Source organism: Drosophila albomicans, chromosome X (genome assembly GCF_009650485.2).
Source record: "Drosophila albomicans strain 15112-1751.03 chromosome X, ASM965048v2, whole genome shotgun sequence".
Lineage (NCBI taxonomy): Eukaryota > Metazoa > Arthropoda > Insecta > Diptera > Drosophilidae > Drosophila > Drosophila albomicans.
The window spans coordinates 5,394,894-5,415,258 of NC_047627.2; the positions used below are offsets into that span (position 1 = coordinate 5,394,894).

The following is a 20,365-nucleotide window of genomic DNA, read 5'->3' on the forward strand; positions in this document are numbered from 1 at the left end:
CAATGTGGCTGCGCAACATGTACGAATGTATCTAGATGCATTTTGTATCTCGTGGATGCGTTGAATGAAAATAAAGCAAACTTTGTTTATCATGTCTTCATCTCCAGTCAGCAGAAAACATGAAAGAATGAAAGAGAGAGATATATAATTATATAGTATGTTTTTAGCCATATCTCATTTGGCTCTGTTCTGTATGCCAATTAGCAGCACCAGGTCGTTAGTTGGCATCATTAGCGAATTGTCTAACGATCCACAACGATCCCAGCATCCACCACAACGCATAGAGCACAATTTGCCACTAACTAATTAATATGCCACCTGGCTTTAACTGCACATTACTTGTCGTATTCTAGTCGTAGATACATAACATAGATACACATATATTTTCAACCATTATCATTATTTTTATTATTAGCATTCCCCATCAAATAATTAGTAACTCAACTTGACCTCAACTTTGAGTAGTAATCTCTTCATTTTGGATGACTCAAAACATTATTTTCGCATGATATCATAACATTATAATGTTTGCAATTTCTTCTTTAAAATGTAAAGCAAGTAAAGAAATGAGTTTATTCCGAAGAAATTCGGTATAATTATAATGCAATAGTATTTTAGAAACATGATTTTATTTAGTAAATCTCACTTATAACTAAAATTCAAATAATGCTGCTCATGCTTTAACAATTTAATAGATGCAATACATTTTTATACCGAAAACAGTATTTTGTAAAGAAAAAGAGTAAAATACTGTTCGTTAGTTTAATTTGTCTAATTAAAAGATATTAACTTATTCCAAAGAAATTTATATATTTTATAACCTCTTTTTTGAGTATACATAAATAATGCAGTCCATTTCATTTATCTCCTCTTTTCAGTGGTGTAATAAATTTGTATACTGCAAAAGAGTATTTTGTAGAGAAAAAGAGTAAAATACTAATACCAAACAGTATTTGGCTCTTTTTCTCTACAAAATACTGTTTTCAGTATACAAATTTATTACTTTTAAATTTGAACAAAAAATCTGAACCCTTGCAATCGTCTTCCTTCTATTCCATCATATTCTTTAAATGTTTCAATACATTTGTTAGGTATCTGCTAGTCAGGCAGTTTTATACTTGTTTGTTTATTTTGGGATGCTGAAAGTCAGCTCTACTAATTGAATTTGATAAAGCCGACGAGTGCTTTTAATTGGCTAAACACTCACACTGCCAATTATCGCCCCCAGTGCTCACTCGTTATCCCTCCCCCTCTCGCTCCTCCTCTTGCTCCACCCCGCTGAAGTTGAACGGTGAACTGATAATAAATGCATTTCATTGCCTCCTCGAGTCGAAGCGCCAAGCTGCAGCAATTTGCTTAGGCAACAGCAAACAGCTTTTGCTTGCTCCAATTAAATGCAGCGCATTGTGCTTTTGATTGTGGCAAGTGCCGCAAGTTGATTTCCCGGGGCAAACTCTCATATCATATCAACAATGGCAGCAGCGACTCAAGAGAGACAGAAGAAGAGAAATAAAGTAGGAATATGATAAGGAAATTGCGGCACAATTGGGTTACTTCCGTTTTCTACAATTATGCTCAATTCAACTTAAGAGCTGAAGATCCATAGTATTATATTTTTTTCTCTCTCTGTCTCTCGAAAATTTGGAAATAGTGAATACATCAATAAAAATCATTTGATTGATACATTTTACCATACGATACTATTTTGATTTTTGATTTTTCTCCCATTGTCGATATGTATCTGTAACAGATTCGACATTGACATTAAATGAAGGAATTCTTCAAGCATTCAGTTCAGTTCAGTTCAGTTCATCAGTCAGTCGTGACTCAATGGCTCAATGGACACTTCGTGAGCCCATCCAATTTTATAGTCCAACTTCGGTCGTTGCCTTCTTAATTGAGACTCGACATCAAACATCAGTCGACTCTCGACTCTTCTGCCAGCTAGAGCTACCATCTCTCCCTCTCTCTCTTTCTTCGTATCTTTGTCTTTGTCATGTTGGCCACCTTCGTGCATACAAAGTGGCCGCAAGTTATTGGGAAATTCGCAGCTAAATGCCTGGACACGGACTTGAACACGGACGTGAACGTGAATGTGAAACGCGAACGTGGCACAATGCGATGAGATTGACAGCGATGATTGTTTTGCTCTTAAATATGTAAACTCAATATATATGAAGATCGAAGATCATTGATGATCCTCAGTTGACACATTCCTGAATGCTTCTTCCCTTCGAGAAATGTTCTTTACTATTTATAGAAATACTTTGGAAACTTTTGGCCTTTCGAATTTCTTAAAACTTCTTTAAACTTCAGTTATGCAACAACTATTCATATTATAAGATTTAAATATGTAATCACAATATATGAGCATTGATGATCTTCAGTTGACACATTCCTGAATGCTTCTTGCCTTCGAGAAATGTTCTTTACTATTTATAAAAATACTTTGGAAACTTTGTTGGCTTTTGAATACCTTAAAACTTCTTTAAACTTCAGTTTTGCAACAACTATTCATATTATAAGATTTAAATAAGTTAACACAATGTATGAGCATTGATGATCCTCAGTTGACACATTCCTGAATTCTTCTTTCATTCTAGAAAAGTTCTTTCCTATTGATTGAAACTTTATATGCTTTTGAATTTCGTAAGACTTATCAAAACTTCAGTTCAGACCTCAATATGTAAACACAATATGTATATGAACATTGAGGATCATTGATGATCCCCATTCACATATGTTACCTAAATTCGCTTTCCCTTCGAGAAAAGTTCTTTACTATTCTTAAAACTTCTCAAAACTTTAGTTATGAAATAACTATTTATATTATAAGATTTGGATACGTAAAAACAATATATTGAGGACCATTGATGATCCTCAGTTGACACATTCCCGAATTCTCCTTCCCTTCTAGAAAAGTTCTTTCCTATTGATTGAAACTTTGTAGGCTTTTGAATTTCATAAGACTTAGTTATGCAACAACTATTTACATATATTATAAGATTTGTCCAGCTGTTGCCCAATCAAATGTTTTGGCTTTGTAATTAAGGCAACTTCGTGTATGCAAAGGTTTTTCCTTTCGATTTTCAATTCGATTGCAATCACTTTGCACTGCCCCCACTTTGTGGACACATATGGGTCAGTATCGCTAGTCACCTAGTGTCGAGTGTCCGAGTGTTTTGCCTTATGACAACTGTCATATCTTTAATGTAACGCCCTCCCTCTCTGTTCCCCCGTTCAAGTATCGTGGAGCTTGATTTAGTTATTGCCCAAAAGCAAATCGAAATGAATCAAATTCATTAGTGTCAATTTATTGTTTGGCATTTTTTGTTATCGTTTCATATATGTATATTTTTGTCATTTTTTTTTTGTTCGAACTGAAATCAAATATCTTTTCTGCATCTGCGAGACGGGATCTGCAAGATCTGCAAGTGTGTCCAGTTGCCAACTGGATGGCGTGCAGCTGAGATCGCTGATCGCCGATCGCGGATTGGGGCAGGCAGGGCTCAGGTTGAGGCGTGTCTAATCCGATTTTGACTTTATTAACGGTGCAATTTGTACGACACACTGTATGCCACAGCAGCAGCAGCAAGAACAGCAGCAATAACAATAACAACTACAACAGCAACCACAACAACAGCAACCACAACAACAGCAACTGCAACAGCGGCAACAACATCACAAGAGTCTGCAGTCTGCAGTTATATTTTATGTTCCTCTATAACAGCCAGCTCCAGCTCTCCACTTCGCATTACTCGCCAAAGCCCTGTTGTCTGCCACCCTCTAAGCGCCAAGCTCCGTAGCACGACTTTTCAATACCCTGTAAAATATGTAGAAGATTTTGTCGCGTTGCCTAAATTGAATAACTAAAAATACAAAAATAATAAATAAAATAAGATGAATAAATAAAATTATATAAATATGTAATATAAAATAATAAAATATATAAAATACTCGTATTAAAATAACTATTTAAAATATATATAATACAAAAATTTAATGTAAAATATATACATGAGATATGCTAAAAATTCATATCAATTCAAGGCTCTAAAATATTTTGTATTCACTTTTGTTTAAGGCATTTAACAACTTGCCCTTTAATGCTGTTCAATCTTCAAATTCTAGCTTCTTGAGGTGATTTAATATATGTATATACATATATATTCACATTCTGTATGTTGAGCTGTTCCAATTCCACTCATTTCTGCGCAAATAACCTTTAAAGTTTAGTCGCGTTGGCAACAATAAATGTTTGTGTTCCAATTCCATTCAAAAATTTTAGCTCGGCAAATTGTTTCATTTCCATATGTTTCACCATTTTATTCATTTTTAACGCAATAGGTTTCGTACTGTTTCATTTCCACATGTTTCACTGCCTGCTTATGTGTCAATTCCATTCGTTCCGCTTACATTTTAACATTTTATTAATTTAAAAATAATTTTCTTGCTAGGGTTAATAATAGGTTTCCTATAGGTTTCAATTCCACATTGATTTCTTAAGGTTGCCTTTATTTACTGTTCCAATTCCGTTCGTTTCGTTTGGAAATTTTAACATTTTATTTAATCGAAAATTATTTTATAGCTCAATAATAGTTTTCGTTTTGTTTTAATTCCACATAGATTTCTTAAGGTTGCGTTCTTTCACTGTTCTAATTCCGTTCGTTTCCATTCGATTTACCAAACTCATGTCTCGCTGCTTGCCAGATAAGCTTTATCAGAAGCGAGCGCCGTTGCAAGGGTATCGCAATGCAATTTGATTATTTATTGCTGTCAATGCAACGTGCAACGTGCAGCGTGGAACAACAACGGCAGCAGCAGCAGCAACAACGGCAGCAGCAGTGGCAACAACAAGTTGCCACACAAATTGTATGCTAATCGCTCGACCCGGCAACAGCAGGCGGTCGCAACTCGATTGGCCAGTTCCCCAGTTCGTTTTTCTGTGGTGGCAGCTGTCCAGCAGACCCCCAGCATGGCGCTGCTGCAACCAAGTTTGGGGCACGAACTGTGCCTGCTGCTGCTGCTGCTGGCGAGCGGCCTTTTTATGATTGTTTTGCGTTGTCTGATTTATGGAGTGTGGCTGACTAATTTGAACTCTGGCGTGTTAAAGTTCTTGTAAGTGGTGCGCCACTGTGCGCCACCTCCTTCTTGGTAATTGCATTTTGGCCATTGTTTTTTGGCCCAGATGCAGTCTCTCCCTCCACAGTTTGTGGCATGTGCCGCAACAGCTGCAATGACAAAATTACTACAACAATTGATTGCTTTACATTTGATGGTAGATGGTAAACAAAAAATAATAGTTTACATACAATTGGCTAATAAAAACCATTGATTTATTCTAAAATTGTAAATAACATTTTAATTACTTTAACAATTTAAGCTTTACCTTATGAAGAAAAGAATTTGCTGCTTTCAGTTTGAGGGAAACTCAAGAACAATAGAATCAGACAATTGACCTTTAAGATTCTTAAATTCAAAATAATTACCTTAAGGAAAAGGAAAAAAGTTCTTTAACAATCAATGTGAGGAAAAGAATTTGCATAGAATTGGCTACTATAAACCATTGATTATTTCTAAAATTTAGACTAAGAATTTGCTGTTTTAAATTTGAAGAAAGCAGTTATGAAACAAAAATAATTCAATCAAATAATCGATAATTAAGATTCTGATATTCAAAATGTAAAATAGTTACATTAGGAATAAACATTAGGTTATGACAGTAATTGCTCAGAATTGGTTAATGAAATTAAACTAAATACATACAATGAAAAAAGTTCTTTAACAATTAATGTGAGTAATAGAGGTTTCATAGGGTTTGGTTATCATTGACTGATTTTAAATTTAGCATTAATTTGAATTACTTTAACAAATGAATAATTGAGTCTATCTCACGAAGAAAAGAATTGGCTGCTTTCAGTTTGAAGAAAATAGAAGAACAATAGAAGCAGACAATTGACAATTAAGATTCTTAAATTCAACTAAGTAAAATTAGTTATTAGATTAGTGCGCATTCTTTAACAATTTAAAGTAAGAATTGGTTAATGAAGTAAAACGAAAAAAAAAGTAAAAAAAAAGTTCCTTAACAATAGATAGTTCTCCACATGTGAATGTAATATTTAAAACAAGTCTTTAACAATTGATTCTTTATAGGAAGATAAAATTGATTTTCAAATGTGATTTATAAGTGGGTTTTGTGGCAGCAGCTGCCATGTGATTTAGCTTATAAATAGTTTTGAAGTTGCACCCCCTCTTCGTTCCCCTCACGCCCCTTTGCGGAGTTGTGTCTCCATTAGCGGTCATCATGAGTCTCAGTTTCGTCGCATTCTAAATTTGTCGACAGTTGAAAATAGAAAAGGAAACCATCGCGGGGGAAAGGTTAAAGAGCGACTATTGCACCCCTCCTCCCCCAACCCATATGTGCTGCAATGTGTCGCAGTCGCAGTCGCTGTCGTTGTTGCAACTTGGTCGCGGAGGGCGGCGCTGTTCATGCGTCACGTTGCCAGTTGTCGTGCAGTCTCAATGGCGACAATCATTTGGCCGCCGTCGCCGTCGTCGCTGCCACAAAAGGAAGTCCAAATCGTTGTCGAGAGTCGCCTACGAAATGTGACGACTATTGTTGTTGTTGCTGCTGCTGTTGCCATTGTCGTAGTTGTTGCTGTTGCTGTCGTCGATGAATCACTTTTAGCCAATTAAAGTCGCAAGTCCAAGCCAAGATTCAAGCATTGTGTCGATTATATGACAATTATTATGCTTCTTTAGCCATATTTGCCAACCATTTGTTCTTCGTTCTTTTTGTTTCTGCTTTTTGCTTCTTTTTTCGCACAGCGCCGCGTTGCCAACCATCCATATTGCGATATCCAAAAATAGCTAATTTCATCCATCAAATTAGCTGTAAACTAGCTGAAAGACAGTAAAAGTGACAATGAAAATGCTAAACACTTTATTTGAATAGTGAGTTTTAAAAAGCGAATAAAATGCTTTATTTGTCATTTATTAGCACTCATCAAATTAAACTAATTAAATACGAACATAGTCCGAAACATTTGCGCAAAAACTAAAAAAAAAACTTCAATTTAAAGTTGCTCTTAGTTTTGCTATAATGGTGTAGAAAATAATCTAAATAAATACATACATTATTTAATTATGAATATTCTACAAATTGATCTAGATATTCTGATTGTATTAATTTAACATATATTATTAATTAATTATTCATTTTAAAGGATTACTATGAGCACTTAAGCTAGCTACAAAAAAAGTTAAGTTGGCAACAACAACAGAAAAAGTTAAGTTGGCAACACTGTCGCATAATTGCAGCTAGCAGGGTTACACTTGTAATGACCGCCAGTGTGTACACACTCATAGCTTTCACTGCGTATGTGTGTTTGTGAGCGATGAGTGTACACAGCTTTTGCGTTTGAAATTCCGCAAATAGCCTTTTTTTTGTTGCAAGCAGACTTCAAAGCAAGGCCGGCACAATTCCCACGCATTTTGGATGCGTTTTGCGATTGCCTTGTTGATGAACTGCCTCCGATTTGAAGTCGTCCACGTCTCCGCTTAGGCGGAGCAACATAAGCACGGACAACGATGACGATGACGATGTCACCGACTCTGTTTTTTTTGCGAAACGAGTCCAAGTCCAAAGCACAAAAAAAAAACAAAGTAAACAAAAAGCAAAACAATTGTCGGGGCCAGAGTCGCATTCACAATAAACCGTATTTTTGCTGGCATCCGATATTGTGAATTGAAAAGCCAAATATGAAAAGCGCGCACTGTTTAATCTATTTTTTTTTTTTTGCTGCTCCCAGAGTTGAAATTTCAGTTTCAGTTTGAGTTGAGTTAGCGTCACGTTTGTTTAATAAAATTAATATTTACATATGCTCGTATTTACTTGGCCAAAACGCTTTAGACGTCGCCAATTCTTCCTCTTTCTCCACCTCCACGTCTTTAGCTTGTTATTGTTGTGGCTGTGCCCAAAAGTGGACAAATAGCCAAACGACGAGCCAAAAATAAACGACAAAAAGATAGACATGTCGCGGCAATTTGCACGATTCCGCCAAAAGTTATGCCACATCTCAAATCTCCGATCCCAGATCGGTCTTCAACAACAATTGTTATAGGTATTCCCTGAACAGCAATCAAGACTGAGATAGGAAATTATAATAGAATATTACAACATTAAAAAAAAAAAAGAAAACCAAATGAAAACAGTCTCTTCGTCTTTAATTTGTTAATTTGCCACAACAGGAAGCACAACACCAAAAACGAAACTGAATTAGAATGTTAATCTCAATGAATTAATGACACTGGAAATGAGTATTCATTTAATTTACGTTCTTTATAGTCCGTTCCCATTTTTATTTGATGACTGTGTTTCACTTTATTTACTATTGTTTTGCAAACTTTTGCGTTTCATTTCATTTTGTGACTGCGAAATGAAACGCAAAACAATGGGAAATAAAGTGAAATAGTCATAAGAATTATTTACTCTGATTTCATTTCATGTGCGTTCTTATTTCACTTTTAGATTATCGAAGATGAATTTATTGTTTTTTTTTTTTTTGCATAACATTTTTGCTAATTTTGGGGTTAAACTGTTTTTGTTTTAGCGATTCCTATTTAAAGTTGACTTCATTTATTGAGTATTTTATTTCATTCTTCGCTCTCACCGAGTGGCCCAATAGTCAAAGTCGATCTATCTAATTTGGGCCGCGTCTAAATTCAAGTTTATAACTAAATATGCGCTTAGCGGGCCAAAAATGGGGGGTGTGGCATTACTTAGCTGGGGAGGGGAGAGAGGAGATGGTGTTTTGCTTGTCGGGAAGCTGTGATCGAGACCGAAACCGAGACGGAGACAGAGACGAAGACATCGACTCTAGAGACTGGCCTCGATTGCGTTTGCCACATTTTTAACAACTTCACCCACATTCAAAATTCGTTTTGGCTTTGGAAAATAGCAACAACAACTATATTTTTTGTTAATAGAAACCAGTTCAGTTTGGTTCAGTGTTGCTTTTGTCTTGTTTTCAAGTTGTTGTCGCTTAGCTTAAGACTTCTCTTTCTTGTTACCTGGCGTCTCTTAATGAGCATACAACATGTTATAGATAACAAAATAGCGATCTAAATATGCATGCTAAAATCAAAACTTACTTGAAATTTCAAGAAGAAATTTTGAACAAAAATTAATGTCAATGTTTCATGGTTGCTAAATCTTAGGTAGTAAAAATCTTTAATCCAAAAACACATACTATATATGAATGTATATGTGATCAAAGATTCTTTGTCAAACTGTGGGAAATGCGAAATGCTTAAAGCGCACCACCAACCAACCAACAAAACTTGCATGCCCCAAGTGTGTGTGTGCAGCAAGTGTTGCGGCATGTATCAATTACCAATGTTAAGACTCTTGTGTTGTTATTGTTGTTGTTGTGCCTGCTGCCCACACACACACTCATACTAAGAGAACCACACTCGCTTGCTAATGATCAACGATGCAATCAGGCGATCAATGATCTCATCGTCTCTCATCCATCTTGTGTCTTGTGATGTCCATGGTTGTTTCCCACAGCACAAGGAGAGAGAGAGAGAGAGGAGAGGGAGAGCAACAAACTTTGGCAGCATTATGGAAATACCGTTAGTGGCAATCAAATGGAACCAAGATCAAAAGCAAGCACCGAGACAGGTGACCGATCAATCGTTAGATCTATTCGACGTTCGAAGCTGTTGTTGTTGTTATGGTTATTGTGGGTGCAACAATCAGTTGGCAGCAATCGATCATTGCCAAATGGTCAGCTAGGAAGTTGTCCAACAGAACCTTGAACCCCACAAGACAAGCCATCAAGACAACAGTTAAGCACAGTTGTTGTTTGTGTTGTGTTGTGCTGTGTTGATGACGGCAACGTCGACACGGCTTTGAATTCAACATTGTGAATGGTAAATTGTGGACAGTTTTGAATTTGATTGAGTTGAACAACAACACTAACGTGCTTTGTTGGCCATGCTAGGTGTTAGCTGTTAGCCGTTTGCTGTTATGGCCAATCTGGCAATTGGCAATCGGCAATCGGTGGCAGCTCTTTAAGCCTTTTTGTCTATTTCTTTTTGGCTCATTGCTCATTGTTAGCAAATCCGCTTAGGCGTTGCCGCGCTTTTGCCCAAATCAATCGAAGCTCAACTCTCAGATACCCGCTCTCAAGCTTAAATATATCCTTTACCTTCGGGTAAACAAACATTTTATTTAATATTCATAAAAAATTCGAATACGTTGTCAGCCTTCACCTCCTACTTCTGCTCCTTAAATACATCCTTCGGGTATACAAATATTCACATTCGATTACGTTGTCAGTCTTCACCTCCTCCTACTTCTGCTCCTTACTGCTGAGCAGCTGTTTGAGTCGCTCCGGGGACAAGAGCTCTCCATTGGCATCCACTAGCTTCATCGTCTTGTCGCTGGCCAACTTGAGTTCCTCCATTAGATATTGCGCAAAGTCCGTGGAATTGATGACAAAACTGTTGCGTTTGCTCACCGCTTCGATGGCCAACTTTAGCGTATCGAACACCTTAAACTCATGTGCTTTTTCCACTGCGTCCTTCGATTGATCGAGTGACTGCAGCATCCCATCGTCATTGCGCTTTTCGTTGTTCATTTTGTAGTTTATTAAAAGAACAAAAAATAATTGAGAGTTCAGTCAGAATTTGCCAGACACAGCGTTGCTTTGCTAGTAGTTGTATTCTTAAATTAGAGATGGCAGTTGAGACGCTAGAGATGAGACAAACATCACGTGGCCTGCTAGAAATAACTAGAATGCGATTGACAACTCTCAACAAGAAGAAGAATAAAAATGTGGTTGTTAGAAGTAATTGAGGTTATGTTACTAATTTTTCTATTAGTTGCGATTAAAAATGAGGTTAAATCAGGGAATTGCGTTTGGTTAATGCATTTTATTAGTGTTATATGATTAGATCAGCTTAATCACAAAATGATTAGTCCGTTAGTGGGTTAGGTGAGGTCATCAGAGTTTGCTTTTGTCTGTTACCCATGGCTGAAATCCCCGACGTCTGGTCCTAGCATCACTTTTTTAACGCCATTTGCGGTCGCGTGAGACTCGGACGCGCTTGGATTTGGGTTCGCCGCCATCATTGTCGTCATCTTTTTCTTCCGGCTCCTCGCTGTTCTCGTCCTCTTCATCCTCATCTTCTTCATCCTCTTCTTCTTCTTCCTCTTCTCCTTCATCTTTTTCTTCCTCGTCTTCCTCATCTTCTTCTTCCTCGTCTTCCTCATCTTTTTCCTCCTCGTCGCCCTCATCTTTTTCTTCTTCGTCATCAGCCTCCTGTGATTTCTCGTCCTCCTCATTAGACGACTCAGACTCCGAAGATTCTGGGGCCTTCACAGGTTTGGGCACCACAAACTCATTGTCCAGAGACGAATCCGAATTTGTCGAATACGTGTCCTCATTGGGGTTTTTCTCCAAATTTTTGGAATTCTCATCGTTAGCCTTATTCTTGCCGTTTTTCATTTTGCTCGAAGTTTTTTTTTCTGTTCGACCGAGACCAAAAGAAAAAATTAAGGAAACGTTGGAAAAAGTTTTCGTTGTCGTCGCGTTGACACTCGAAATGAAAAGACAAAGCTGGGAGATCTAGAGATGTTCGTAGCTTTTAGTTAGAGATGGACAATGGACCGATATGTTGGCAGCGTTAACCAACACTATTTGTGCAGTAATGAAGTTTGATAAATCGAATTTTCATGTGTGCAAACTATTTTAGTAATGTTTAATTGCTTAGTATGTAATAAAACGCCGAAAATAACAGTTGGATAAAGTTTTTAAAATTTGTTATTTTAATGATAACGCGATAAATTGCTCACTATTAATCGAATGGAATGAATAGTGTTAATCAGATCTTGATATTTGCAATATTTAAGCGCTCAACAACAATGTAATTATTATGTTTAAAAAAACGCAGAAATAATAGTTTGATAGTTTTTAAATTTGTTATTTTAATGATAACGCGATAAATTGCTCACTATTAATCGAATCGAATGAATTGTGTTAGTCAGAGCTTGATATTTGCAATATTTAGGCGCTTAACAACACTGTGCGAGCAACAGCAACACAGTGATTTGCATAAATACATACATATGTACATATGTATATATTTTATTTATTATAATTTATTATCATTTGCATTTGTTGGATACTTTTTCTTTTTTTAATAATAATAATTTTCGAGTATGCATTTTGATGCTAAAATCTAGAATTTATGAAATCAGTTCCAATTATGAATTTATGGGACAATAATTTCTCTTCCATCTAGTTAGATGTGCATAGCCACTTTGTGAGTGGCTTTTGCAGGGTATGCGCAGTGCGCATACTTTTGATAATTGCGTTGAAATCCGGCAATTGTACAATAAACATTATGCTCGCCCCGTTAGCTGTTGTTGTTGTTGCTGATATCATTTATTGTTGTTGTGGCTGTTGATTTTCGGTTTTTGCAATGTCATTTCGATTGTGGTCGTTGTTGTTGCTGCTGTTTGTTTGATTTAATTTGGCGTCTCTTTTTTTTCGCTGCTTTTGCGGAAGCAAAAAGCTGTTACGGCCATTACGCTATGTGTATGCTCCACATACAACAATATAGTAAGTATATCGGTGTATATATCTTGTATCTGTATAATGCGAAAGACACGTTGTTGTGCGCTGCTGCCTTTTGCTTTTTGCAATTGCCTTTTACCTAATGTTATTAACGCCATATTGACACACATTTTCGGGCAAGCCCGGGCAAAAAATAAAAAATAAAATGGAAAATGAAAAAAAAATCTAAGCTAATTACGTGACGATGATGATGATGATGATGCCCCACCTCCAAACACCCGCATTATGCATAACGCCAAGTCGCAACCTATGTATTCCCCATCTCTCTCTCTCTGTCTCTGTCTCGCTTTGTGGCACGTTGCAACATGAGGCGCTTCCTTAACCGCTTTCGCTCTCGTTTCTTCTACCTGTCACGTACTTGAGTCGCATTTGTGCCACAGTTGCATGGCAATCAGTTGCGCCAACGTTATGAGCTGTTTGTTGCCTCACCCTCACCCTTCCCCTTCCCCTTGCCCTCTTCATCCCCTTGGCAGTCTCTGGTTTTGCAGTGTGCCCCACTTTCAGGGCGACTCTTTGACTCCCAAAGTCACGTTAATTGCTTCGACAGCTTCGACACTTGACGCTGCCTCTGCGTCTGCCACACGACGAGGCACGAGGCCTCTGACCCCTCTCAGTCTATGTGTGTGTGTGTGTGTTGGTGTGTTGCACAGACAGAAAGTCACTTTTGTAGACAAATCTTAATACTATTATGCAAAACTAATACCCTTCAAAAGGTACAAGATACAAAACTATTTCAACCCTATATAACAAACTGAAATATGATAATATATATATATAAACTAATATTGTAATAGTACATTACAACCTCATATAATATAATATATAAAATAACTTTAGCTGCGCCTACAAATTCGTATTCGCTTTTTATTTTTATAATTTGAAAAACCTTTCTCAGCAAGGTTCTAAAATTGAATGTATTAAATTCGTTTTCAATGTTTCAGTCTTGTATTGAGTTCAAAATTTTGGATTGGTGTCATAAGAACACGTTAAAGCTATTTAGAATATAATATATTCGCATATTAGCTAATCCCTAATATTCCTCTTCGCATTCGCCGTCTTCTTTAGCTTTGGTAGGTTGAGTCTGCCAATGATCCTCCGTATTGTGTATTAGCTGCTCGTACATTTGGCTAGATCGAGCTTCCATATCCAGCTTATGCTGATGCTCAAAGCACTCGATGCGACTGCGCTGCAAAAGTCGCTGATACTCGCGATCCGAGATCTCCAGCTGCAGCGTTGAGTCTGTCTTATCGGAGCACAAGGTCTTCGATCCGCTCCAATTGGATCCGCAGTCGGAATCCAATTCCATGTCCACAGCAACCGTATTGTCGACAGAATGAAGATTATTCCAATCGCTCTCGATATGATCGTTATACACATCAAATGGGTTTTGCACCTCCACAGCATTCGTATTATTGTTATTTCTGTTAGCTTCGACGTTATTATCGCCATCATCATTGCTTTGATCCTCGCTATCGTTTACATAGTCAGATGCTAGCTGGCGACAATAGTCGTGTTGGAATCTAAGCGGATTTGCGTTGGTCGAAGGATATTGCGGATAGTGCTCCGTTGGCTCTTTATACAGCTGTTGCTCCGCGAACGATTCCGGATCGATCGATTGCTGTTCGATCGATTGCTGTTCGATCGGTTGCTGTTCGATCGATTGCTGTTCGATCGGTTGCTGCTCGATCGGTTGCTGTTCGATCGCGTTATCCCAGCACCATTGCTCCGTACGCGGTTTGCAGTCATCCTCCCGCCTCTCGCTTCGTCTCGTCCTGGATGTCCTCAACTTCATTGGCATTAGGGGCTCCACCCTGATGCTCATGATGCCCTCCTTGCTGCTATTGACAATCACCTTGCTATCGCTGCCATATGGCAAACACCAAGTCTCATCAAGTTTATTCGGATTGAACGTTTCTTGCTTCGGTTGTTTTCCGCACAATTCCTTGGTTATCTCAACTGAGACTTCGCGCAGCAATTTGATTAGCATCTGCTGAAAGTTCTTAAGCATGTCTTCATGTTTTTGGGCAAGCTTCTCGTGCAACGTTTCGTACTTCAACTGCAGTTGCTGCTGTCCTTTCCGCTGCTGCTGCTGCTGTAGTTGATTTGCTTTCGATTCGCTGTGGAGAAGTTCCTCGGACTTTTTGGACTTCACCATCGGCTTTGGTTTGTTCTCGCTGTCGCTGTCTTCTCCGAAGAGCTCTTCGGAGACTTCTTCGGACTTCTCCGTCGGCTTTGGTTTGTTCTCGCTGTCACTGTCTTCTCCTAAGAGCTCTTCGGAGACTTCTTCGGACTTCTCCGTCGGCTTTGGTTTGTTCTCGTTGTCGCTGTCTTCTCCGAAGAGCTCTTCGGAGACTTCTTCGGACTTCTCCGTCGGCTTTGGTTTGTTCTCGCTGTCGCTGTCTTCTCCGAAGAGCTCTTCGGAGACTTCTTCGGACTTCTTGGGCTTAACCGTCGGCTTTGGTTTGTTCTCGTTGTCGCTGTCTTCTCCGAAGAGCTCTTCTTCGTTTAGTTGTGCAAAACTCTTCGACTTTTCAGCGGCGCAATAGTTGGCAAAGAACGACGTCGATGTCGTCGACATATTTGTGCTCACGTATTGAGAGATGAGATCGTAAATCCAGCCTTCTGGTCGCTGTGTTTGTTCCTCATCTTCTTCCTGTTGCTCCTGCTTTCTCTGCTCAATATCCGCTGTAAATTTATGCAATTCCCAGTCAAGATCATATTGGAATGCTTCTTCTGCTGGCACCATTTTTGAGGGCGTGCAATCGGTTCTCGGAGAGTCCGAGCGACGCTTGCGAGAGCGAATCAAACACTCCTCCTCCGGTTGGGTAGATGGATCAGAAGACTCCTTAAGCACTTCCTTCGACCTTTCCTCGTTTTCATCGCTGTGCTTCTCCGACATGGATGACTTGCTGCATTCGGTATCCCTCAGTTTCTGATACATCTTTTGCTTCTCTTTCAACTTCTTGTCGTCGTCAATCAACTCGATTTTCTCCTGCTCCTGCTCCTGATACTCTAACGGCGACATCGCGGTCTCAGATTCCATTGTTGGCATCTGACAAAACGGAGAAATGCGATTTAAAACAATCAACGACACTTTTCTTTGACTTACGTTGAGAAAATTGTGATACAAATTATTGAATTATTGAAATTATTGAAATGTCACCGTCAATGACAATACTTTGTTATCGAAACAGGTGCAAAGCCCGACTAGTTATCGATGAATATTTAGAAATATTGGCAGCATGGTTGAGAATATATCGTCATTAAAAAAGCTAGTTCTGATTGCCTTGTTATCAATTAATGTATTTGTAAGTATTAAAACCGAATTGCTGTGGCCATACATTTTTGTTTTTAAACATTATTTATTATTGCCTTAAATTTGGCATAAAGTCATCAAGTCACTCTTTAAATAAATATATCGAAAGTTTCTCATATTAACTTTCGATATATTTATTTAAATTTTGCCTGTCTTCGTAAATATTTATTTAAATATTGCAAAGAAACACAGAATATATAAGTTGTGAATTCAAAATGCACTTTTTTTTAAATTCAATTATTATACATAAAAATGAAATGCAATAGTAAAATAATATAGCTAGAAAAACTTGGGATATGAGACGAACTAAACATACTTTAAATAAATATTAGTCGAAGAATAAAATTTTCAATGAATAATTGACAATCTATTTAATAAACATGATCAGAGATATTTATTGATATTAATTAATTCAATTAACTGCATAAACCGCTAATAGCTAATAGCATTTTGTGTTATCTCTAGTAGAAAGCACTCAGAGCATCTCTAAGCTCCCTTTTGCACACTTTCCAACACTGTTTACAACTTACACGTGTGTGTGATGACATAATAGCAGTTTTATCTTACGAAAGTGAAAAGTGACAGCGATTCTCGATGCATATTTTGAGATCGTTTGAGATCGAAAATACGAGTATTACAGCTCAACTTGCAGCTCATAAATTTGATGGGAAGCGAAGAGGCGAACAGGAGAAGAAGGCTAAATGCCAAATGCCGATTATTGAATGCTTAATGCTGAATGAATGAATGGTGGTGAATAGTATTCGATTCACTGAATAATCGTAGGCAGAGGAGAAGCCGAGCTATTTAACGCCTCTGGCCAACTGCAACGTGGGCGTCTTTCTCGGTGCCCAGCTCAATGATAAGAGTCAAAGCAAAGCAAAGCGAAGCAGATGATGCAGTGCGAAGAGCGAAGAAGAGCTGAAGATGAAGACACAAGAAATGCGACGGACATCGATGGTGACTAACTCGACTAACATATACTCTTACTTAATTATACTAACTAGAGATTGTAGCTTGGCTTTGGCTTTGGCTTATCCTGTTTGCTACCAAAGAAGGGAGTAAATGCCACGCCCACGCCACAGACGTCAGAGCTGTCTGATGTTAATGATGATGTTGCCCTTCTATGGATCGGTTAGGGTAAACAATAAACACCAAATAAAGCACACTACAATGCAGTTCGAGGAGATAACCATAAACAAAAAAAAAGGCAAAAGCAAAACACGACACATCATAATAATAATAATAATAATCGGCTGTGGAGGAGAGAAGGAAATATTGAAATTGTTTAAATATTAAATTATTACAAAAATGTGCATAAATGAATATCGAATGCATGTAAATGGAAATCGAAACCGAAATCGAAATGGAAATGGAAATGCATTACACGTCTCGCGATCGTCGTGCATCGCATCGCCTCGAATTCGAATTGGGATTGAATCGTTTTTGGCATCGCATCAACAGAGAGAGTGAGAAGGGGGGAAACGAGGAGAGTGGAACAGGTGGAGAGTTGATGGCGAGCACGCGCGCGACTTCGATGATGATGACATAAGCTGCAGCTCAACTCAACTCGAGACGATCAATGCCAACGAGGGCGTCGAAATGGAGGCAACAAGTGTCAACACTTGCAACAACGGGCGGCGAGAAATGAGAAATGCAACACAACAATCGCCAGCAGCCAGTAGAAATACTACAAACTGAAATAACGAGTCTATATAAGGAAATGTTTAACACGATTGTGACTTAAAGTTCATTTTAGTTGTGGTTAGAATATGATGCGGATACGGATTAAAATACTCGACTATATTATAAAATCAAATGAATATTTTAAGAACACTTCTTCATCACAAACTCAACGATTGAATCACATATCAAATATTTCCAAAGTTACAGCTTGAGTAATTCATATTTTAAAAGTAATTTATGATACGGACTTGTATACTAAATGCGACTGTATAAGAAATCAGGTAACAAGTTTGGCTGATTACCAAACTTTCATGCAATTTTAAATGTTTCAAATAATTTACAAAACTTGAAGATGTAACTTACGGTCTTATTACAATTGTAATAATAATGTTTGGACTTTACAATCAGTATCAATTCGTTGATCTATTTGCATTTCGATTAAAGTACAAAAATGAGAAGAAGAAAACAAGTAAGAAAGTTATAGCCAAGTGAGTGTATTCAACAAATATTCCAAACAAATACCGCAAAAAAATCAAATTTATGTGACTCAGACTACATACATGCCACGTAGCTATGAGGCTCTAATAGCCAATAAAGGCTACACAACAAATTATAAGGTCGTATTCAACTCGAAATTTAGAAGGATTAAGTTATTTATAAGATTTTTTGAAATTTATTACATTTTTGTTTTTTCACTGCTATTTCAATGTTCTTCATAATACGGACATTTTCATATGTTAATATCCACATTCGGAAAAATATTGAATTATCCAAAATGAAAAATATGTTTAATTATCGCAAATTAAGTATATTAAGCTGTTATAAACAAATTTTGTCTCGAAGTTGTGTTTATAATAATATTTTTCAACTTTAAATGTGTAGGTCGTCTGCACTGCTATTTCAATGGTCACAGCTGTATATACTAAAACAAGTAAGAGAGTTACAGTCGAGTGTGCTCGACCCGCTACCCATTTTTAATAAAGGCAAAATATTGCGGTATCATTTTGAAAATATACCGAAAATACTTAAAAAATACTAAAAATATACCAAATGGTATGTTTGGTATATCAATATAGTACCGCATTCAAAATATACCATAGACGGCTCAATATACCAGATTGTCAGCCAAAGTAACTAAGACCCCTAGTAAGTAGGCGTTTTTGCCCATACAAAAGTATTTCTTTTATAACTTCGACAATTTTTATCTGATCGTAACCAAATTTTCAGGAATCATAACTACTATAGTTATTATTATATATACCAAAATTTGCAACTCTAGCTTTAAAATTACGCTTGTTATTCGATTTTTTTTATTTGCGGGGGCGGAAGTGGGCGTGGCAAAAATTTGAAACAAACTTGATCTGCGTGCAAACATAACAAATGCTGTCGAAAAAAAATTATAGCTCTATCTCTCGTAGTCTCTGAGATCTAGGTGTTCATACGGACAGACGGACGGACACACAGACACACAGACGGACATGGCTAGATCGTCTCGGCTGTTGACGCTGATCATGAATATATATACTTTATAGGGTCGGAGATGCCCCCTTTTACCTGTTACATACATTTCCTGTCGGCACAAAGTTATAATACCCTTCTACCCTATGGGTAGCGGGTATAAAAAAATATACCAAAAAGCTTAGTTACTTTGACAATTTGGTTTATTTTGAATGTAGGTACTGCATATATCAATATACCAACTAAAGCTTTAAGCTTTTTTCGGTATTTTAGTTCGGTATATTTTTAGAATTTGGTTTTATTCAAAGTGTGTAGCGGGTATCTCCACTCCACTGAAGTTTTCTTACTTTTTTCATATAATTGTAGCAAGAATTGTGTTTCTTTGATCTGTCATAAATGGAGCTTTGTTAAAGCTTCAACTGTGATTTTGTTAAAGTTTTCTTGAAGCCTCAACTGTGACTTTGCTCACTGTGATTTTGCTTTGTTAAAGTTGTCAAGAATGTATTCTGAATATATATATATATTCATATATTATTTTTTATCGCTTCTTTATTTACAATCTGTCTGCTTCGGTAAGAAGTGAATTGTTTAATTAATTAATATTAAATTAACAGAATTAGCCCTGCGATTTTTTCATATATTATATAACATCTTATCAGTTGGATGACAATTGTGAACACATACAGACAAATACAAAGTGATATGGTTAAACGAAAAGCAATATTTGAATATTTGATGAGCGCATCTCTTTAGTTAGTTGTTTAATCTTATTTATGCGCTTGAGCTATAAAATACCTGAGAGAGAGAGATAGAACGAGAAGGAGAAGAGTATTTGTGTCAGGTGCCCATTCTTTTGGGCCATTCACAAAATAAATTTGTGAATGCGAATGCGACTGCGATGACTGATGAGTGACGAGTGTTGTGAGTGTGTCTGAGTTTTATTTTTTATTTTTTTTTGCACTGGCTGCGTGTTAATTAATTATGCGTAACATTGCGGCGCCAACAGACATTCCCCCTTCCCCCCCTTTCCATCCCACGCAATTTGCGGTACTTCCCCTTTTTAATCAAAGCAAAGTTGAACTGTCGATTGCAATGGCCAACAGTCACTTTTGAAAAGAGAAAGAGAGAGAGGGAAAGTTGTTGGGGGCTAGAGGAAAAAGGTGTGTAGCTGCCTCTCTCCCTTCCTCCCTCCCCTCCCTGTTTCTTCGTCGCCAGCTTCTTGGCCGCCGTCAGCCTAAAAATGCTGCGCTAAATTCTTGCG

The 20,365-nt window shown here is 37.4% G+C and overlaps 2 protein-coding genes across 3 annotated transcripts in view; one reads left to right on the top strand and one right to left on the bottom strand.

Moving 5' to 3' along the window:
• LOC117578106 (GAS2-like protein pickled eggs) overlaps window positions 1–20,365 on the top strand; it is an 84,417-nt gene that overhangs the window by 50,987 nt on the left and 13,065 nt on the right. The gene's annotated exons all lie outside the window — the stretch shown is intronic.
• LOC127566394 (probable WRKY transcription factor protein 1) lies at window positions 13,500–15,842 on the bottom strand. Its single transcript, XM_052008566.1, has 2 exons — window positions 15,757–15,842; window positions 13,500–15,699 (listed from the first exon to the last, which is right to left on the bottom strand). The coding sequence occupies exon 2, from the start codon at window positions 15,697–15,699 to the stop codon at window positions 13,678–13,680; it is 2,022 nt and encodes a 673-aa protein (XP_051864526.1). The 5' UTR covers window positions 15,757–15,842; the 3' UTR covers window positions 13,500–13,677.